Source organism: Schistocerca serialis, chromosome 2 (assembly GCF_023864345.2).
Source record: "Schistocerca serialis cubense isolate TAMUIC-IGC-003099 chromosome 2, iqSchSeri2.2, whole genome shotgun sequence".
Lineage (NCBI taxonomy): Eukaryota > Metazoa > Arthropoda > Insecta > Orthoptera > Acrididae > Schistocerca > Schistocerca serialis.
Window position 1 is genome coordinate 278,538,897 of NC_064639.1, and position 23,809 is coordinate 278,562,705.

Consider the following 23,809-nt stretch of genomic DNA (forward strand, 5'->3'; position numbering starts at 1 on the left):
CCTGCCCTGCCGGAGATTTTGTGCTCAAACAACAGTCATTCTCCCGTCTACACCCCGTCACTGTCACCCGCTGTTTGTGACACGTCGACAGTCATATTTTATTTGCAGCCTTTGGTCAAAACAGACGCTTTACGTATATATTGTCGTGTTCGTGGAGTAACGCTGAGAGTCGAGTCCAAGCTAACGAGTGACAAGAAGAGACGTTCCACTGATCAACATGGCTTCATATCAGGTAGGTCATTGATTCAGACGACTTTTCGCTACCTACCTACTTTACTTTTCTTTACCCACACTATGCCGACACGCTTTAACGGGGCCTGTCAGAAGATGACGTATTTTAAGCGACCTAGTGCAACGCCCAACTTACGTGCTCAACTTGTAGTTGTTGTTGTTGTCCGAAGAGTGGTTTGATGCAGCTCTCCATGCTACTCTATCTTGCGGAAGCCTCTTCATCTCCGAATAACTACTGCAGCTCACATCGTCCTTCTGAATCGGCTTACTGTATTCATCTCTTGGTCTCCCTCGATAATTCCCCCCTCCCGTCCCCACCCCTAACAATATCTTCCAATACTAAACTGGTGATCCCTAGACGTCCCAGAATGTGTCCTATCAACCGATCCCTTCCTCTAGTCAGGTTGTGCCACAAATTTCTTTTCTCCCCAATTCTGTTCAGAACCTCATCTTTAGTTACGTGATATACCCGTCTAATCTGCAGCCTTCTTCTGTAGCACCAAATTTCAAAAGTTTCTGTTCTCTTCTTTTCTAAACTGTTTTTCGCCCATGTTTCACGTCGTTACGTGGTTACACTCCGTATAAATACTTTCAGAAAAGCCTAAAATGTAGACTGTCAATGGCATGAAAAAAGATTTATGTCCTCTCTACGTAGGCCAGCAATAGATATTTCACTATCCAAATAGCAAAACTCACCTATTACTCGAAGTGTCTCGTTTCCTAATGTTATTCCCTCAGCATTACATGACCTATGTTGACTATATTCCACTCTCTTTGTTTTGCTTTTATTGATGTTCATCTTATATCCTCCATTAAAACACCGTCCGTTTCAGTCAAATACTATTCCAAGTCCTTTGCTGTCCCTGAAAGAATTACAATGTCGTCGGCCAACCTCTTGCCTGAACTTTTAATTCCTATACCAAATTTTTCTATGGCTTTTTTTACCTTTTGCTGAATATGCAGATTGTATCATATCGGCAGTAGGCTACAAAACTCTCACTCCCTTCTCAACCACTGTTTACGTTACATGCCCCTTGATCCTTATAACTGCCACCTGGTTTCTGTACAAGCTGTAAATAGCCTTTCGCTCCCTGTATTTTACTCCTGCTGCCTTCAGACTTTCAAAGAGAATATTCCAGTCAACAGTGTGAATGGCCACAAATGCTATAAACGTTGGTTTGACTTTGCTTAATCTATCTTCTAAGATTCGTCATAGGGTCAGTACTGCCCCGCGTGTTCCAAAATTTCTCCGGATTCTAAACTGAACCTTCCCCAGGTCTGCTTCTACCAGCTTTTCCATTCTTCTGTAAAGAATTCATGTTCGTATTTTGCACCCATGTCTTACTAAACTGATAGTTCTGTAATATTCACACTTATCAGCACCTGGTTCCTTTGGAATTGGAATTATTACATTCTTATTGAAGTGAGGGTTATTTGCCCTTCTCATACAATTTGTACACCAGATAGAGTTTTATCGTGGCTGGATCTCCCAAGGCAAGGTAAGGATCTGATAGAATGTCGTCTGCTACCGGGACCATGTTTCGACGAAGGTCTCTTAGTGCTTTGTCAAATTCTTCTTTCAGTATCATATGTCCCATCTCATCTTCATCAATGTGCTCTTACATTTTACAGCTGCTTCTCCTTTCTCCAAAGACATCTTTCATTTTCCTGTAAGCGGTATCTATCTTTCCCCTAATCATATGTGCTTCTAAATCCTTACATTGGTCCTCTAACCTTCCTGCAAAGCCATTTTATACTTCCTGTTAATCTTATTTTTATTCGTTTGCATTCCCTATCGTCTGCTTCGTTTTCAGCATTTTTATATTTCTCCTTTCTTCCCCCCGTGTTATCAAGGATTTCTGTCAGGTCTTGTCTTTTTACCTAACTGACTTTCTGCTGCTTTCATCTTTCAAAACTCACTGTTAGCATCTACTGTATTCCTTTCAAACTTAGTGAAGCATTGTAAGTGTCGTACCAGTCGATCCCTTCTTCCAGTCAGGTTGAGCCACAATTGTTGCAATGCATGCTACAATTTTAATTCTGTAGAGAAGTAACATCTAACTAATGCATAGACAGGGCAAGGTTATCAGAGATTTAAGCATCAACTTATTGCAACACCAGTCGCATTCCGCGTTGGTGATGACGCGGAAGTGTTGGCGAATGTGTTCATTAGTTTAAATTCTCCCAATTATCACTGAGCCCTACGGTACGAATCAATCTTCATGATACAAATAATTTTCTCCCACAGTTTTCTAACAAGGAAAAACACAAACACACAGAGCTACGACAATTGTAATTACCATCTCTGTCGTTACGGCGCAGGTTAAAGCGGCAACGATAGTTATGAACAGGATACAAAAAAACGAAATAAAAATCATTTCCACGTATTCATATTGTCACGTCCATACCAAAACCATACGTAGTACGAAAACCTGATGCGTAATAAAAGCATGGAGTACGGTAAAGTCTATTTCCTTGCCAGTATTAAAAAAATAATTTCGCAGCGTCTGTGTAACATTGTGGGTCACTTGAGTTACTATTAGAGACATAATTATTACTAGAAGCTATAAGTTACACAGTTTTTATAATAAGCAAGCTTCCATTAACGAGACAGAAAAAGCAGACCTGGAATAATGACAGACGAATAATTTAATCGCCAACAAAATTTAGTTGAAGATAAGATTTGTGTTCTACATCTACATCCATGCTCCGCAAGCCACCAGATGGTGTGTGGCGGGGGGTACCTTGAGTACCTCTATCGGTTCTCCCTTCTATTCCAGTTTCGTATTGTTCGTGGAAAGAGATTGTCGGTATGCCTCTGTGTGGGCTGTAATCTCTCTGATTTTATCCTCATGGTCTCTTCGCGAGATATACGTAGGAGGGAGCAATATACTGCTTGACTCATCGGTGAATGTATGTTCTCAAAACTTCAACAAAAGCCCGTACCGAGCTACTGAGTGTCTCCCTTGCGGAGTCCTCCACTGGAGTTTATCTATTATCTCCGTAACGCTTTCGCGATTACTTTATGATCCTGTAACGAAGTGCGCTGCTCTCCGTTGGATCTTCTCAATCTCTTCTATCAACCCTATCTGGTACGGATCCCACACCGGTGAGCAATATTCAAGCAGTGGGCGAACAAGTGTACTGTAACTACTTCCTTTGTTTTCGGACTGCATTTTCTTAGGATTCTTCCAATGAATCTCAGTCTGGCATCTGCTTTACCGACGATTAATTTTATATGGTCATTCGATTTTAAATCACTCCTAATGCCTACTCGCAGATAATTTATGGAATTAACTGCTTCCAGTTGCTGACCTGCTGTATTGTAGCTAAATGATAAAGGATCTTTCTTTCTATGTATTCGCAGCACATTACACTTGTCTACATTGAGATTCTGAAAGTGTTTCCCCTTTAGTGAAATGGGTGCTGGCTGTTGAAGTTCTAAAGCGGTGTCCACACGATACTTTTTTCTGTTCAACTGCGTGCATGCGTTGCACATTTCCAACAGCGCAGGCACGTATGCGCATGCATAAATTGTTCGAACTGAAGGACGTGCGCCATAGCGCATTGGTCCCTCCGTACATGATGGAAATTTTTGCTCAGTTTACACAGACAGCCCATGAGGGCTCAGTTGTGTAATGTGCCGTGCTTATGTTTTCAGGCGATTTATGTGAACTGATGTCTATTGATTCCGAAAAATCACTCTGAAATTTATAGATGAGAATTACAGACAAAGATGAGTCATATGGAACTCTGCATCTAATGATTTGCAGACAAAGATTATTTGAACAAAAATTTTGAGAAGCTTTGTCCTGAGTACCAAATGGGAGTGATTAAAGATAACAAGTTTCTTCTCTTGTTACTGTAAGGATTTTGATAAATCTTTGAGCTGGAAAATAAAAGAAGCAGTCTATAAATTTATGAAAACTGTATTTGGAAAAAATGGAAACTGTGGACGAACATTCAGGCATAAGCGCCTGAAGAGTACAAAGATTGAGGAGACTGACATCTGAACAATTGTGAAAGGTAGCACAGGTGGAGTTCTTCGACAGACTACTAGAAACTGAAGTGACGGACATAGAGATACAAATACAAATTTGTAAAACACGAGCTCCATTGTAGCGGATTCTGAGGTCTCTGACATTCCAGAATTTGTTGACGCCGACGTAGTTAGTCTATAATCATTCTTAAGTTACGTCGTGTAAATAATTCTTTAAAAAATGAAATGAAAATTAGGTAAAGAAAGGCAACTATGCTCATCTGAGATCTGTTGTGTACTGTGCTGGGGTATGTTTTCGTGATATTTATGTGCAATGATGTGTGTTGACAAAAAAACAAAAAAACACTGACCAGTTGTTACGGAAGGCAACACAATCATAATCATTATGACAAAACCTCAGGTATTTCGTAATCTCAGGACTAATCACTGAAATGATTTGTTTCGAAACGCAAAATAATTAGCTCAGTCTGGATATAAGTCGCAGATTTCCAGATGAAGCGTTATTGCCAGTCTTACCACTGCAGAAACTCCATTACATATAAAAACTTATTGACTAGGGCAACAAGCTCTAAGTTGCTCAATTGAAGGAAGAATGGGTTTAACGTCCCGTCGACATCGAGTTCATTAGATACGAACGACAAGCTGTGTCAACTATGGGGAAGGAAATCGCATGTGCCCTTTCAGAGGAACCATGCTGACATTTGCATTTGCCTGGACCGATCAAAAACGCGGAGAACATAAATTAGGATAACCGGACGCGGGTTCGGACAGACTCCCTATTGCGAGTCTAGTGTGCTAACAACTAAAACAGAAAATCAAAGACTTGTTGTGACGTTCTACTGAAATTTTCGAACAAAACGGCGCCGTCAGTTTGTATATCTCGCAGCATACGCCGAGGTGACACAAGTCATGGAATACCACCTAATATAGTGTCGACTCTTCTATTGCCCGGCGTAGTGTAGCAACTCGAGGTGGCGTCGAGAAAACAAGTCGTTGGAAGTCCACTGCAGACACGTTGAGCTGTGCTGCCTCTACTGCCGTCCACAATTGCGAAAGTGTTGCCGGTGCAGGATATTGTGCACTAACTGACCTCTCGATTATGAAACTTCCTGGCAGATTAAAACTGTGTGCCGGATCGAGACTCGAATTCGACTATGTCCCATACATTTTTGATGGGATTCATGTCGTGCGATCTGGGTGGTTAAATCATTGGCTCGAATTGTCCAGAAAGTTCTTCAAACCAGTCGCAAACAGTGATAGTCCGGCACAATGGTTGATCGTAATTCATAAAAATTCCATCGTTGTTTGGGAATATGAAGGCCATGAAAGGCAGCAAATGGTCTCGTAGTAGCCGAACATAACTATATCCATCCAATGATCGATTCAGTTGGACCAGAGTACCCAGTTCACTCCATGTAATCACAGCCCACACCATTATGGAGCCACCACCAGCTTGCACAGTGCCTTGTGATAACTTGGGTTCAAGGCTTTGCGTGGTCTGCACCATACTAGAAGCCTAGCATCGGCTCCTACCAATTGAAATCGTGGTTCATCTGACCGGGTAGCGGTTTTGCAATCGTCCAAGGTACAACCGATATGGTCACGAGGCCAGGAGAGGCGCAGCAGGCGATGTAGTGCTGTTAGCAGAGGCACTCGCGTCGATCGTCTTCCGCCATCTGTATATTTACATATCGCTATCCCATGACTTTTGTCATCTCAGTGTAATAACTCTGCACTGTAGATACTGTTTTAACAATTGTCGCCAGTCATCACAATGAAAGCGGCATAAAATGCCGAACAAAGATGTGGATGCACAGCAAACTCCTTGAACATTGACGTAATCTACATCCATATCTACATTTATACTCCGCAAGCCACCCAACGGTGTGTGGCGGAGGGCACTTTACGTGCCACTGTCATTACCTCCCTTTCCTGTTCCAGTCGCGTATGGTTCGCGGGAAGCACGACTGACGGAAAGCTTCCGTGCGCGCTCGAATCTCTCTAATTTTGCATTCGTGGTCTCCTCGGGAGGTATAAGTAGGGGGAAGCAATATATTCGATACCTCATCCAGAAACGCACCCTCTCGAAACCTATAGCAAGCTACACCGCGATGCAGAGCGCCTCTCTTGCAGAGTCTGCCACTTGAGTTTGCTAAACATCTCCGTAACGCTATCAAGCTTACCAAATAACCCTGTGACGAAACGCGCCGCTCTTCTTTGGATCGGACGCGAGATTGCGCATGCGTACAGCACGTTCCTTCCACCAATTTTTGCCCAAAGCGCTTTTGTTCACATGCATTTGCGCTTCCATATTACGAAAAAGACACCGTATCGACAAAAACAGTGTGACCGGCCATTCTTCAACTCCTTTGTGATGTGAAGATCGTGCTTAGGTTCGTCCGCCATATCGAACGAAATTAGGCTACTTATTCGTTCCCCATACATCCATATAAATCAAAGCAGTAGTTTGTACCAGTGGCAGGGTCATTATTTCGACATCAGGACACCTCTTTGGTTGAGTGACCGCAGGTGCGGCCTACTACACAGGTTAATTATTAAGTGCACGAAAAATTAAAAAAAATATGTACAGATAAATGACCAAGAACAACTTAACAAACAATGCAGTACATGAAAGACCATATTTACAAATCAGGAAACTTCCTGCAGAGCTGAAAAAAAAGTTTTTGGCGAAATGGAGAGTGCTTGGTTGACTACACTTTCAGTTCGCGTTTTTTATTATTCTGACGCGTAGTGGAAGCCTTATCAATGGCATGGATATTCCGAAGTATACTCACACAGAATCACGGTTTTGTTTCTCAGGGGCTGATGGTACAGATATTGTTGAAATGCAGTCATACATGTTTCATGTCTACTCTACGAAGTAAGTTTATTTTTATTTTCAGTAGGTAGCAACTTTGGGTTTGTACAACGCCTAGGTTCAATACACTGTCAACAATTCTGTGCTTAGTAATGCCTGACATTATCAGGAACGGAAGAAGCAGTCTTTGTGTCACTTGTTAAAATTAAATAAAAGATACAAAAATCTTTCCCCCTAGATTTCATCTACGTAAGAAATCAAAGTACGATGACTAGCTAGTTTCTGTTGTAAGTAACAACCATCTTTAGATCATGCTCATATTAAATGCAGATTGAACACAAACTGGGTGTACCAGTAATAATCATCATGCAGTAACATGCATTTGTGTAGAAAGCAAAATGAATAAGAAACTTGGTGTTAATAGCAACAACAAAACAGGCTGGCTGAACACCATACTCGGATGAGACTCAAGTTGAACAAATTAGCTGGAAACCAGCAGAAATCGCATAATCATTAACTTGCAATTGTATGACAGGCAAGATCAGCAGAAAAGCTTTTATGCAACGAAACAAAATTGAAAATGGTTCTGCAACCTGATTGAGAAAACCGTTTCAATCATGATACATAAAATGGTCATGGTCACATCATGTAACTCGTCGATAACGAGACCTGCTGGACTAAATTGACTGCCTCCACTAAAAGTCAAAACAATACTGAACAAAACTGATCGAAACTGACTTGACTACCTCTACTGACTACCATGGTCAGTTTTATTTTGACTATGAGTAGGGGTAGTCAATTCATTCCGGCTGAACCCGTTGCCGACGAGTTACGTGACAATACGATGGCCATTTTATATCTCATGATTGACTTCGATTTCATCAGCAAGGGTGTAGAACTATTTTAAATTTTGTACCGTTGCATGAAAGTTTTTTGTCTCAACTTGCCCGTCATACAACTGGAAGATACTGATCGATGCGATTTGTACTGGCACAACCAGTGTGTTCAACCTGTCTCGTCCAAGTATCACGTAAAGCCAGACTCGATGTTGTTGTAGCTATTAACACCAAATTTCTAATTCGTGTTGCTTTCTACACAAATGAATGTTACTGCATAAAGATTTTTACTGGTTCATGCCAATCTAAATTTCATATAGGCATGATCTGAAGATGGTTGTTACTTACAACAGAAATTAGCTAGTCATCATATTTTAATTTTATTATGTGAATACGATGTAAGCATTAAAAGAGTTTTGTAATAATTTTTTGAAATATTATGAAACTCTACGTAAAAAATTTATTTCGTCAAGACTCTTTTTATCATATGACGTTCGTACATTCATTGAAATGTTAAATGACTCTGAGATGTTCGAAGTGCCTAACTAAATTTGCTTGTCTGTAAGAAGCTTTTGATGGATTAATCACCTCTGAAGGTGGCAATTATTCGCATAAACCGGCTATATATATATATATATATATATATATATATATATATATATATATATATATATATATATATATATATATATATATATATAAAAGTGACATAGTCAATTATTATATAAATATTACAAATTCACGTGCTTCCATGTAGAAATATTAAATTTTTATTACTTTAACAAACTCTTTTCTTGTTTGGTCTCTGTGGTGGTAGATGGCTATCGGCACCTGACGATATACTGTGTAAATATGTGTGGAAATATATGTCGGTTCAATCATTAGGATTGTAATTGTATGAAAATATTCGAAAATATTCGTTGTTTATCCCAGAACATATGCGTTAATAATACTGTGACTGTGGATTTTCGTGTGCACTCAGGTCTGTTCTGTATATTATGGGCAAGATGGTGCAGCATTAAACAATAAATTAAATATTGAAATGAATTATATTCCAAAAACAGGTCTGGTTTTGTAACTTCTCGGATTGAATAGCTGTTTCAAAATTAATGAAATACTCATTTGACCCACTTCCCCTGATGAAAGGCAAATGCCAGATAGATTCCTTAACGGAAGTAGCTCAAAAATCCTCGTCCGACCGATTCTTGAATATTTATCAGTAGTCTGTGATCTTTACCATTGGGATTAATAGAAGAAATAGAGAAGATTTAAAGAAGAGCAGCGCGTTTCGTCACTAATTAATTTAGTATGTGAGAGTACCACGAAGCTGTTTATACATTTAAAGTCGCAGACGCTGTAAGAGAGGCGTTGTGCGCCACGGAAAAGTTTACTTCTAAATTCCGAGAGGGTACGTTCCTAGAGACGAGGAAAATATTACTCAGTCCGACTTACATGTACTAAAGTGTAGTTGAAGAAAATCAGGCATGGAGAATTCTCAAATGGAACAGTCCGGCAAGAGAATAAATGATAGTGGTACCCCAAGTACCATCCTTAAAGAGGTTTGCGTGATCTAGCTGGAGATATCCCAACGGTCTTGCCGCAGTGGTAACACCGATTTACGCCAGATCACCGAAGTTAAGCGCTGTCGGGCTGTGCTAGCACTTGGTTGGGTGACCATCTGGTCTGCTGAGCACTGTTGGTAAGTGGGGTGCACTCATCCCTTGTGAGGTAAACTGAGGAGCTACTTGAGTGACAAGTGGCGGCTCCAGCCTCGTAAACTGACTTACGGCCGTAAGAGCGGTGTGCTGACCACGTGTTCCTCCATATCCGCATCCAGTGACGCTTGTGGGCTAAGGATGACACGGCGGCCAGTCGAAACAGCTGCACCTTCATAGCCATTTCGAACGGAGTTTAGTTGAGTTTAGATGGAGATATAACTGTAGACGCTCAGTGCAGTTTTCTTTGCTCATAATCGCCCTTTTGACAAGGAGGATAGGCACTGTAATTTTTTTCTCTATTGGTTAACTCCCAAGTTAATAATTCCTGGAGAAAGCTCATCTGTAGAGTGTTTGATTTATAAAAGGCAGAGAAATATCGGGAATGATGTAAATTGTGGTAAAAGAAAGAGAAAAATGTAAACATCGAAAAAGAAAGAAAACGTACAAGTGTTTACAAATTTTTGCTCGCTTTAAACAAAGTGTTGTACATCGATCGGAAGCTAATTCAGAAGCCAGCGGCGAGTACAAGAAACAGGCTGTCCTCTTTAGGGCCTTATCAAGCGAGAACCTCTGAGCCTCACAGTGGCAGTCGGCGACCATGAACAACAGTGAGAGATAGGCTCAGAAGCGTGCTGTATAAGCAGCATCATTTCGCGGCGCAGTCTCCACGGAAATATCAGTGTAGCTTCTCGCACAGTAACGAGAACAGTGATTCACGGCAGCACTCTGAGGTCCTCTACCCTTTGTGGAACGGGAATCGTTTCTGACGCAAAAATGGTAGGCATTATTCTTCTCTTGATTCCTTAGCCTGTACGTTGTGCTTCGGTGTGAGTTGGAAACTACAGCAAGCAAGTATTTTAGTCTCAGGTCGCACAAATGGTAACATTAATGTTTTAGACTTGTTATGAAGTCATCATCAGGGGATCTACATCTACATCCATACCCCGCAAGCCACCTGACGGTGTGTGGCGGAGGGCACCTTGAGTACCTCTATCGGGTCTCCCTTCTATTCCAGTCTCGTATTTTTCGTGGAAAGAAAGATTGTCAGTATGCCTCTGTGTGGGCTCTAATCTCTCTGATTTTATTCTCATGGTCTCTTCGTGAGATATACGTAGGAGGGAGCAATATACTGCTTGACTCCTCGGTGAAAGTATGTTCTCAAAACTTCAACAAAGCTACTGAGCGTCTCTCTTGCAGAGTCTTCCACTGGATTTTATCTATCATCTCCGTAACGCTTTCGCGATTACTAAATGATCCTGTAACGAAGCGCGCTGCTCTTCGTTGGATCTTCTCTATCTCTTCAATCAACCCTATCTGGTACGGATCCCACACCGGTGAGCAGTATTCAAGCAGTGGGAGAACAATTGTACTGTAACCTACTTCCTTTGTTTTCGGACTGCATTTTCTTAGGATTTTTTGAATGAATCTCAGTCTGGCATCTGATTTACCGACGATTAATTTTATGTGGTCTTTCCATTTCAAATCACTCCTAATGCCTACTCGCAGACAATTTATGGAATTAACTGCTTCCAGTTGCTGACCTGCTATATTGTAGCTAAATGATAAAGGATCTTTCTTTCTATGTATTCGCAGCACATTACACTTGTCTACATTGAGATTCAATTGCCATTCCCTGCACCATGCGTCAATTCGTTGCAGATCCTCCTGCATTTCGGTACAATTTTCCATTGTTACAACCTCTCGATATCTGAAAAAAAAGAAGAAGGATGAAACGCTAGGGAACTAAGTTATAAATTTGTTTTCCATATACAACTATCCGTAGCAAATCGTCAACAGAAGAGGGCTGGAGCGGCGTTTACAGTGCAAACACATCTGTGCTCAATTGACGAGATAAAATTTGACGACTTACTGTGTAATATATTCATATATGTTTAGCTGTGTATGGAAGTTTGATTCTCAATTTGGGACCAGGGTACAGAACTATCATCCTTTTTCTTTCTTCTCAAACAGACCATATGAAGATTGGTAAGAAATTGAAACCGGTAATGGTACCATTTGTGTCAATGTGAAACTTGTTGTGGCTCTCTCAATAACTGGCCAGAAAGACTGGGTATATTCAACATCGAGTTCTCAAGGGCGCATTTCACGCTGAATAACACCTCTACGAATATGGCTAGGGTGAACCGTCCATAAAAAGATGACTAAAACAAAAATCCTCTGCTATGTGCAACGTATGAGTATTTCTTCTTGGGGCCCTAAATTCGCATTTGAATACCCAAAAGATACGTAATTTTCACAATAGCAAAAGTTCCTTAGCTCAAGGCGAATAACAATTTCGAAGCAGTAAATCACTACACCCAAAGAATAATTTTCTCTTCCTCCAACCCATCTCAAGCTTTAAGTGAATGGGCAACTTGCACTGTACAATGAGGTATAGAAAGTCATGATATACCTCATAATATCGTGTCGAACCTACTTATGCCTGCATCGCGCAGCAACTGGACGTGGTGTGGACTCAAAAAGTCGTTAGAAGTTGCAGAAACAATGAGCCATGCTGCTTCAGTAGTCGTCCATAACTGCGAAAGTGTTGCCGGTGTAGGATTTTGTGCACGAACTGATCTCTGAATTATGTCCCACGAATGTTCGATGGGATTAATGTCGTGCGATCAGGATGCCAAATCATTCGCTTGAATTGTCCAGAATGCTCTTCAACAACTGTAGCCTTGTGACGTAGCACATTGTCATCCACAAAAATTCCATCTCCAATTAGCCGAATATAACCATTTTCAGTCAATGATCGGTTCAGTTGGAGCAGAGGATCCAGTCAATCCCGTGTAAACACAGCCCACACTATTACGGAGCCACCACTAGCTAACACAGTACCTTGTTAACAACTTGCATCCATGCTCCGTTGGGTCTGCGCCACACTCGAACCCTACCATCAGCTCTTAACAACTGCAATCGGGACTCACCTGACCAGCCCACGGTTTTGCAGCTGCCTAGGGTCCAATCGACACGGTAACGAGCCCAGGAGAGGTTCTGCAAGCAATGTCGTGCTGTTAGCAAAGGCGCTGGCTCGGTCGTGTGCTGTCATAGTCCATCAGCGCCAAGTTTCGCCGCACTGCCATAACGGATACGTTTGTCGTACGTACCCCATCCGTTTCTGCGGTTACTTCACACAGTGTTGCTTGTCTGTAAGTACTTAACAACACTGGGTCATTAAGTGATGGCCATCGGCCACTGCGTTGTTCTTAGTGAAAGGTAATGCCTGAAATGTGGTATTCTCGGTACGCACTTGTCACTGTGGATCGCAGAATATTGAACTGCCTAACGATTTACGAAATGTAATGACCCATGCGTCTAGCTCAGACTATCTTTCCGGGTTAAAAGTCTGTTATTTTCCGTCTTGCGGCCACCTGAGTACTTATGACAGCTACACCAATGCATTGCCATTTTCTACCTTATGTACGCGACACTATCGCCATATGTATACATACATATCGCTATCCCACGACTTTAGTCACCTCCGTGTATTGTAATAAATTCAAAATAAGTTCATCACATAGTCACTCAATTCTCATACCACGTAAAATATATTCTGAAAGTATATGTATACAATGACTCTGCCATATAATCCCTAACTATCTTTCATATAATACAGGCAATATTCAGTTGAATGTAAAATATTCTGGTCTAGCGTAACTAAAAGTATTACTACAATCATGCAGGTATCTATTCGAATCTGAGGCTGGCGTTAACAAATTGTTAGGTCGTCGAAAGCTTCTCTAAGTTCTGTGCTTCCCAGGTTGATATTGCGTTGCCGTCACGGCTCACATCTCCAGTCTGGCAGGTTTAAATACTGTGTGCGGCTCGTTGCTCAACATGAAACGCATTTCCAAAACAATTACTGAAACGATCAACCCCACCCAACATTTGTAGCCTTATTCCAAATATGTTTGCTGCGTCGCCGTAGCATCACCACTTTAAAGGTGAAAATAAAAAAGGAAATGTATGGCCGATACCCACCCACCCACCCACCCACCCACACACACACACACACACACACACACACACACACACACACACGCACCTTAACTCATGCTCACTGTTGACGTCAGTATTATCTAGAGGTGTGGCTCAGTGATAAGTTCTTACGAGGATGTTGATTTAAAACCCTGACCAGCTATAAACATGTAAATTTTCAGGATTTTCCTACACTGCTTATGACGAATGCCAATATGTTTCCTTTGACGTTGTGATCTATCACTGCAGACAGCCGCAGATCAGGTTATCTAAATATTCTCAACAGTGTTTCCCGAAAAGAATGTCACATTCTCCCCAGGGATTCCCATTTGAATTCACGATGCATTTCTGTAGCAGAAGCATTTTCATCGGAACTACTGGAAACAAATTTAGAAGCACACGTCTGAACTGCTTTGATGTCTACTTTTAATCTGACATGTTGGGGATCCCAAACACTAGGGCACCGCTCAAAAACGAATTTTACAAATATTCTGTAGGCGGTCTTCTTTATAGAACAGCTACCGTCTCCCAGAATTCTTCCATAAACCAAACTCAGCCATTCGCTCTCCATTATAACCTACTAGTCACAATTAGTAACACATTTTTCGAGCTAATAGCGTACCTGCTTTTTTGACTTCACTATTAATTTGTACTAGTTTCTTTTTAGATCCTTGGCTATACATTATTTTTTCACATTGTAATTAATTTTGACGGCTACAGATGGTTATGCTATATTACGTTCTCTCGTATGATGCTGTAGTTTGTCTGCATTAGAGGCATTTTATTCGTATTAACAGAGGGATATTAGTTGATACAGTACGTTGGTTTTAAATATTATTCCAGACTGTTCTTTAATATTCGTTGCAGTATTAAAAAATGATGTAAATTGCGTTACTGGGATAAATCTGGGCCAATTACAATGATAGGAATAGGATCTCTACTTGAAGGACTTTGGAAGAAGAAACGAAACGCATACATGCAGCAATCCCCTCCCATCGACATCTACAACTACATCCATATCTTTAAATCACTGTGAAGTGCATATCAGATGGTACTTCCCATCATAGTCACATATGGAGCACGGGAACAAAGATTGCTTGTACGCCTGTGTTGAATCTTTAAGTAGTCTAATCTTGTTTGCGTGATACCTACGGGAGCGATCTGTAGGGGGTTGTAGCGTATTCCTAGATTCAACGTTTGAGGTTGGCTCTTGGAACTTGCGTGGGACATATTATGTCTATCTTCAAGAGTCAGCCAGTTAAGTTCTTTCAACATCTCTGTGACACTCTACTGCGGCCCAAACAAGAGAGTGACCACTTTTGCTGCCCTTCTCTGTGTACGAACAGTATTCTAGGATAGTTAGTATGAGTCTTTCGTAACCAATTTGCTTTTAGAATGACTGCACTTTCCTAGAATTCTACCGATGATTGAAGTCTGCCGCCTTCTTCACCTACAAGTGAGCTTAGGCGATCATTCCATTTCATATTCCTACAAATCTGTATGAGTTGACTGATTCCAGCTGTGACTCAGTGATATTGTAGTCATAGGATACTACATTTTTTCGTACTGTGAAGTACACTATTTCACATTTCTGAACATTCAAAGGAATGTGCCAGTCTTTGTACCACTTTGAAATCTTATCAAGATCCGACTGTATATTTTGCAGACTGTTTTCAGACAGTATTTCGTTGTAGATAACTATGTCACCTGTAGAAAGTCTGATGCTGCTATTAAAATTGTTGGTAAGGGCATTAATATACTACACGACGAGTAAGGGTCCCAGCACAGATTTAAGGGGCACACCTGCAGTTACTTAGGTTAGATTAGGTTAGGTTAGGTTAGGTTACATTTGTCGATGACTCTCCATCCAAGATAACATGTTGCCTCCTTCCTACCAAGAAATACTCAATCCAGTTACAAATTTCCTTTTATAGTACGTAGGATTGTACTTTCGACTGACGCAAGAAAGTTTCTCATGTTAGTCGACCTTAAGGGGAGATGTCCTATGTCGGATGCTACCAATATGAAATTACCAAACTTTGTGATGCATTATTTGGGAAAGTTTTTAAGACACCAACTTCCGATATTCAATAATTAATGAATCTATTTTTGTAGATCTACTGAACTAGAACTATTGAAACAATTAAGTATGAGGCAGTGAAATTTTCTCAAACAGTTAATTTATATGGCAGATATTTTGTAAATAAAGGGACATAAAAAATGAAACAGGAAATCTGTGTGTTAAGCCCTATTCTTGGGTCATTCATAGTAAATAAAGTAGTTCCGAGAAACTGAATTTTAAGATTTTCACTTGCAAACATTCGTGCTGACTTACTGTTCTGACTCTTTCATGCACTAGGAGTCAGGGTCCACATTCAATGTCCTCTTCAGGGTTACATTCGCTCAATGCTTGCCCTCTTCTTCTTTAATTCCCTGCTTTTTTATGATTTGATTGGCAGCGAACTCGGCTTGGTTTATATGAAGCACATCCAGTCCTCACATTTTTCTAGCTTTATTCTGCTCTAATCTCACCCCTAACCCTTCCAGAACCTTCAGTCCTTAATGGTTCCCACTATAAATGTTATTGCATTGTGGGACACTGCTGACTTTAGAGTCATGAGGGCAAAAAACAGGTTTTAGGTACATGGCATCACACAACATTATTGAAGGTAATGTCACATTATGGGTTTCCCGAGCAAACATTTATACAGTAGTTCTGGATGTTCCACATCTTTGAATATAGGTTTGATTGCCTCCATTACAATCAGAGGAAGATAATGTTTATGTGTAAATGCATCCAGATTACCAGAAAACTCAGCTTGCCTATATTTATGCACCAGGCACTATGGGGCGTAGCCACTACAGAAACATATTTGTGTTTATTTACACTTCCTTCATTTCAAGCGCAAATTCAGATTTCAGATATCGGTTACCAGCTTTTTGCGTTTCTTTTTACGCTTAGTCATTTTATATACATATAAAAGAACAGCACACACACACACACACACACACACACACACACACACACACACACACATATATATATATATATATATATATATATATATATATATATATATATATATAAAGTGCATTAAAGAAATCGCTGGTTAGCACATTGTTATCTAATAAACTAGTTCCAGAATCAAAGGACTGATTTGATTATTTGTAATGCCAACTACTGAGAGATAACACTGGCGTCAAAACAAGGCAGCTCACAGCCTTCTAGACTGTGTAGTATCCAAGATGTGACTGGTCAACTGTGACAGTGTAGATGAGTTGGTGAAAAGTGTCAGTCACATGTCAAATTAAAAAAAAAAGAATTTGAAGGTCTTATTGTTTTAAATATATGATACACCAACATTTTCAGGACAGTCTAAGGTACATTACAGAACAGAAAACAGAACTATATCTCCTTAAGAGGGACGTTCATGAATCAGACCGAAAATATCAATTTTGAGTTTATTTTTATTTAGTAGCAGAACTCATGACTATAAATACCCGAAGTTTCAGAGATTATATTACATACGAAGTGCCTGAAATATAATTAAATGTGTGACGCAACCTTCGTGCCAACACCATTTTTCGAAGTCACGCTTCGATACTAACTAGGTGAACAACGATTCCGTGGATTACTTTCAAGAAAACTTGCAGAGGATGCATCCAAAAGGCAACGACATATACTCTTTGGTTTTATAGATCATCTTTGACTTTTGTTAGTGATATGAAAGACAAATAGTTAGAAGATGGAAAGGGAATTGGTGGACACAACAGACTCACAAAGACGATGACAGACACTCTTCAAGTGTACAATGGCAAGGCTATCAAACGGAATGTATGTAATGTAACTGGTATGAAAAATAGTTTGGGATAGATATTACCACATGGTGTCAACAGATGAACATACAATTCATCATCTGTGCCACACAATTGTTGTTGTTGTTGTTGTGGTCTTCAGTCCAGAGACTGGTTTGATGCAGCTCTCCATGCAAGCTTCTTCATCTCGAATTACCTACTGCAACCGACATCCTTCTGAATCTGCTTAGTGTATTCATCTCTTGGTCTCCCTCCTATTTTTACCCTCCATGCTGCCCTTCAAAACTACATTGGTGATCCATTGACGCCCCAGAACACGTCCTACCAACCGATCCCTTCTCCTAGTCAAGTTGTGCCACAAATTCCTCTTCTCCCCAGTTCTGTTCAGTAGCTCCTCATTAGTTACGTGATCTGCCCATCTAATCTTCAGCGTTCTTCTGTAACACCACATTTTGAACGCTTCTATTCTCTTCTCGTCTAAAAACTATTTATTGTCCATGTTTCACTTTCATACATGGCTACACTTCAAACAAATACTTTCAGAAAAGACTTCCTCACACTTAAATCTATACTTGATATTAACAAACTTCTCTTCTTCAGAAACGCTTTCCTTGCCATTGCCAGTCTACATTTTATGTCCTCTCTACTTCGACGATCATCAGTTACTTTGCACCCCAAATAGCAAAACTCATTTACTACTTTAAGTGTCTCATTTCCTAATCTAATTCCCTCAGCATCGCTTGATTTAATTCGACTACATTCCATTATTCTCGTTTTCCATTTGTTGTTCATCTTATATCTCCATTTCAAGACACTGTCTATTCCGTTCAACTACTCTTCCAAGTCCTCTGCTGTCTCTGACAGAATTACAATGTCATCGGAAAACCTTAACGTTTTTATTTCTTCTCCCTGGACTTTAATTCCTAATTCGAATTTTTCTTTTGTTTCCTTAACTGCTTGCTCAATATACAGATGAATAACATCGGGGATAGGTTACAACCCTGTCTCACTCCCTTCCCAACCACTGCTTCTCTTTTATGCCCCTCGATTTTTATAAATGCCATCTGGTTTCTGTACAAATTGTAAAAAGCCTTTCGCTCCCTGTGTTTGAACCCTGGCACCTTCAGAAATTGAAAGAGAGTATTCCAGTCAACATTGTGAAAAGCTTTCTCTAAGTCTACAAATGCCAGAATAGTAGGTTTGCCTTTTCTTAATCTGTTTTTTAAGATAAGTCGTAGGGTCAGTATTGCCTCACGTGTTCCAGCGTTTCTACGGAATCCAAACTGATCTTCTCCAAGGTCGGCTTCTAGCAGCTTTTCCATTCATCTGTAAAGAATTCGTGTTAGTATTTTGCAGCCGTAATTTATTGAAGTGATAGTTTGGTAATTTTCACACCCGTCAACACCTGATTTCTTTGGAATTGGAATTATTACATTCTTCTTGAAGTATGAGGGTATTCCGCCTCTCTCATACATCTTGCTCACCGGATGGTAGAGTTTTGTCATGGCTCCCTCTCCCAAGGCCATAAGCAGTTCTAATGGAATGTTGTCTACTCCCAGGGCCTTGTTTTGACTGAGGTCTTTCAGTGCTCTGTCAAACTCTTCACGCAGTATCGTATCTCCCATTTCATCTTCACCTATGTCCTCTTCCATCTCCACAATATTGCCCTCCAATACATCGCCCTTGTATAGACCCTCTATATACTCCTTCCACATTACTACTTTTCCTTCTTTGCTTCGTACTGGTTTTCCACCAGAGCCCTTGATATTCAAACAAGTGGTTCTCTTTTCTCCAAAGGTCTCTTTAATTTTCCTGTAGGCTTGTCTATCTTACCGCTAGTGATATATGCCTCTGCCTCCTTACATTTGTCCTCTAGCCATCCCTGCTTAGCTATTTTGCACTTCCTGTCGATCTTATTTTTGAGACGTTTATATTCCTTTTTGGCTGCTTCATTTACAGCATTTTTACATTTTCTCCTTTCATCAATTAAATTCAATATCTCTTCTGTTACCCAAGGATTTCTACTAGCCCCTGTCTTTTTTCCTACTTGATCCTCTGCTGCCATCACTATTTCATCTCTCAAAGCTACCCATTCTTCTTCTACTGTATTTCTTTCCCCCATTCTTGCCAATCGTTCCTTAATGCTCTCTCTGAAACACTCTACAATCTCTGGTTCTTTCAGTTTATACGGGTCTCATCTTCTGCTATTTTACAGTTTTTTCAGTTTTAATCTACAGTTCATAACCAATAGATTGTGGTCCGAGTCCACATTTGCTCGTGGATGTGTCTTACAATTTAAAACCTAGTTCCTAAATCTCTTTCTTACCATAGTATAATCTGTCTGAAACCTTCCAGTATCTCCAGGCCTCTTCTACGAATACAACCTTCTTTGATGATTCTTAAACCAAGTGTTAGCTGTGATTAAGTTACACTCTGTGCAAAATTCTACCAGGCGGCTTTCTCTTTCATTCCTTACCCCATTCCATATTCACCTTCTACTTTTCCTTCTCTTCCTTTACCTACTATCGAATTTCAGTCCCCCATGACTAATTAATTTTCGTCTCCCTTCACTATCTGAATAATTTCTTTTATCTCATCAGACATTTCTTCAATCTCTTCGTCATCTGCGGAGCTAGTTGGCATATATACTTGTGCAAATGTGGTAGGCGTGGGCTTCGTGTCTGTCTTGGTTACAATGATGCGTTCACTATGCTGTTCGAAGTAGCTTACCCCCGCTGTGCCGCACTAGCTCGTGTAAATATCTATAGTCTCAAAGAGATAACAACCCCTACATTCACAAGGAGAGGCTTCCAAATTGTATCCTGGATATTGCCAAGCCCACTTACATGTTTCTGGCCGATCCTGAACTTCTAGAAATGCGTGTTCATGGCAAAATCCAGAATCCAAATGAGTCACTAAATTCATTCATATCGGAACAATGCCCTAAAACCACATTTTTGTACGTTGCAGTTACCAGAACTGCAACTTATGATGCAGTTCTGGTATTTAATGACGGGAACGTAGGGAGGATGAAGGTCTTAGAGAGACTGGGCTTTAAGATAGGAAATTTCATTCAAGACATCTTGAGAAAAATAGATTTGTAGCGCCTCTCTGCAGCTGAAAAGTCATTTGAAGACGTAATAAAGGAAAGAAGGCCGAAAACAAGAAACTGGGAGAGAAGCCTTGAAGGGAGAGAGGACCTTGAGTACAAACATGTGGCCATCTGAAGATATGTCATAAGAAGAAACATTAGAATTAACTTCAAATTGCATTTCCTGGAAATTATGTTTTTTTAAAGTGTGTGTACCTTTTCTCAGAATCTATGCAGGCGAGAATTATGAGATTATGTACTGTTATTTCTATGAACGCAATAAATGTTGCCTGAAGAGTAAATTTTGAAGTTTGGCGTGTAAAGTGAAATAAGTGGGAAAGCGCTTGGAATTTTGCATGGATTTTGTATTACACTTAATTATAATTACAAATTATTGAAATTCTCCTAGTCGATAAATTCAGAAAACTTCATGAGAGAAGCTTACTACATGCAAAGAGATTAAGCACAGAAAATAGTTCCTGAAAATAAAATTTTAAATTCTATAAAGACGTGTAATACACAGATATTAAAATTGCTACACCAAGAAGAAATGCAAATGATAAACGGGTATTCATTGGACAAATATATTATACTAGAACTGACATGTGATTACATTTTCACGCTACTTGGGTGCGTAGATCCTGAGAAATCAGTACCCAGAACAACCCCCTCTGGCGTTAATAACGGCCATGATACGCCTGGCCATTAAGTCAAACAGAGCTTGGATGGCGTGGACAGGTACGGCTGCCCATGCAGCTTCAACACGATACCGCAGTTCATCAAGAGTAGTGACTGGCGTATTGTCACGAGCCAGTTGCTCGGCCACCATTGACCAGACGTTATCAATTGGTGAGAGATCTGGAGAATGTGCTGGCCAGGGCAGCAGTCGAACATTTTCTTTTTCCAGAAAGGCCCGTACAGGACCTGGAACATACGGTCGTGCATTATCCTGCTGAAACGTAGGGTTTCACAGGGATCGAATGAAGGGTAGAGCCACGGGTCGTAAAATGAAGGGTAGCCACGGGTCGTAACACATCTGAAATGTAACGTCCACTGTTCAAAGTGCCGTCAATGCAAACAAGAGGTGACCGAGACGTGTAACCATTGGTACCCCGTACCATCACGCCGGGTGATAGGCCAGTATGGCGATGACGAATAAACGCTTCCAATGTGCGTTCACCGCGATGTCGCCGGACACGGATGCGACCATCATGATGCTGTAAACAGAAAGTGGAGTCATCCGAAAAAATGACGTTTTGCCATTCGTGCACCCAGGTTCGTCGTTGAGTACACCATCGCAGGCGCTTCTGTCTGTGATGCAGCGTCAAGGGTAGCCGCAGCTATGGTCTCCGAGCTGATAGTCCATGCTGCTGCAAACATCGTCGAACTGTTCGTGCAGATGGTTGTTGTCTTGCAAACGTCCCCATCTGTTGACTCAGGGATCGAGACGTGGCTGCACGATACGTTAAAGCCATGCGGATAAGGTGCCTGTCATCTCGACTGCTAGTGATACGAGGCCGTTGGGATCCAGCAAGGCGTTCCGTATTACCCTCCTGAACCCACCGATTCCATATTCTGCTAACAGTCATTGGATCTCGACCAACTCGAGCAGCAATGTCGCGATACGATTAACCGCAATCGCGATAGGGTACAATCCGACCTTTATCAAAGTCTGAAACGTGTTGGTACTCATTTCTCCTCCTTACACGAGGCATCACAACAACGTCTTACCAGGCAACGCCGGTCAACTGCTGTTTGTGTATGAGAAATCGGTTGGAAACTTTCCTCGTGTCAGCACGTTGTGTGAAAGCTCTGAAAAGCTAATCATTTGCATACCACAGCATCTTCTTCCTGTCGGTTAAATTTAGCGTCTGTAGCACGTCATCTTCGTGGTGCAGAAATTTTAATTGCCAGTAGTGTGTATACTGTGTAATGCGAGGAACTTGGTGCATCTTTTAAATGTGTTTTCGTGCACGTCCCCCTTAACGCAATGCTGTTCTCCATGTCAACAGATGGCGTTGCTGGCGGTGGTGGCCCTGTCGCTGCTGGCGCAGACCGCTGTTGCTGCCCCCTCTGCTGCAGCTGCGGCTGCTGCCTCTCCAGCGGCCAGCCCTTGGGGCTCGTGGTGGCAGCGCTGGCAGACGGACGAGTGCCCGGGGCCCGGCGCCTTCCCGGACACCTCGGACGCCTGCTCGCCCGTCTTCCGCATCTGCGTCTACATGGGACCCGTGCGCGGACTGCAGCCCATCCCCAAGTCCTGCCCCGCCGGATTCGTCTTCAACGTCGTCACCGGCTGCACCTTCAAGCAGGAGTGCTTCCAGAAGCTTTACCCCCAGGCGGCTGCCGGCTGGACTGCTTAGCTCGGAAATCTCCAGACCCACTAAAGCCCGTGGAGAACTCTGCGTACTACGAAAACGCAAGGATAGAAACCTCAGTCAGACTTTGCACATAGCGTCTGTAACAACAGAACAAGTACTATAGTACTCTAGCAACCTAATGCCACACTAGAGTTTTTCCGTATTAGTCACGTTCTGCTCCTCATTCTCATATATTCTTATCTTACAGAAATTTACACTTTGCTGCACATATCCGTAGAATCGGTAGCTTCTCTCCTAATGGAGCCACCTTTCTTCATATATCTGTGTAACTTGCTCCGATGAAAATGATGGCAATAAAGTTAAATCAAACCTTATAAATGTTGTATTGGAACTCTTAATGTACGTATTATATTATACGAGTGGCGTTCAATAAGTAACGCAACAGGTATTTTTCTGGAAGTAGTTTGGTTTTATTCAGGATCCCAATACACCTTATTATTCCCAAATCTTTTGGGCATCAAAACCCTGTCATTCAACACAATCTCCGTTCAATTCGAAGGCCTATATGCCAACAAGGCGTCACTCGACTGGTCGACGTCGGGGCCAACGTCTTGCTACATCAATAACCTCCCCACCGTCCACGTACTGCGTCCCTCACAGACAGTTCTTCGTTCCTGTTTGTTGTCTTTCGTTAGGTGGCGATGAACCCACCGGGCATACAGCTTTGAGTACCTTAACTAGTGGCCGAGTGTATCGGCACCACCAACAGAGACGTCCAATTGAGCAGCGAGGTGTTTGACTGTGATCTGTCGATCATCTAGAATGAGAGTGTCCACACGTTCCAGCATTGCAGGAGTCGCAGCTGTGTGGGCCGTCCGGTACACGGAAGGTCAGGCAGGTCTGCGTGACCTTGTTACGATGATAACAGACGCCCTACGATTCACCGTGCTTTTGTTCACTGCCAGGTCTCTGTAGAAATTCTGCAAGCGCCTGTGAA

At 41.4% G+C, this 23,809-nt stretch overlaps 1 protein-coding gene across 2 annotated transcripts; it reads left to right on the top strand.

The window, feature by feature from the left end:
* Positions 1-164: 164 nt before the first annotated feature.
* LOC126455524 (uncharacterized) lies at positions 165-23,190 on the top strand. Of its 2 annotated transcripts, none has more exons than XM_050091274.1 (2): positions 165-232; positions 22,507-23,190. In XM_050091274.1, the coding sequence occupies exons 1-2, from the start codon at positions 218-220 to the stop codon at positions 22,852-22,854; spliced, it is 363 nt and encodes a 120-aa protein (XP_049947231.1). In that variant the 5' UTR covers positions 165-217; the 3' UTR covers positions 22,855-23,190. The 2 variants fall into 2 exon arrangements, with proteins under 2 accessions (XP_049947231.1, XP_049947232.1); XM_050091275.1 differs by lacking the exon at positions 165-232 and adding an exon at positions 10,227-10,380.
* The last annotated feature ends 619 nt before the right edge of the window (positions 23,191-23,809 follow it).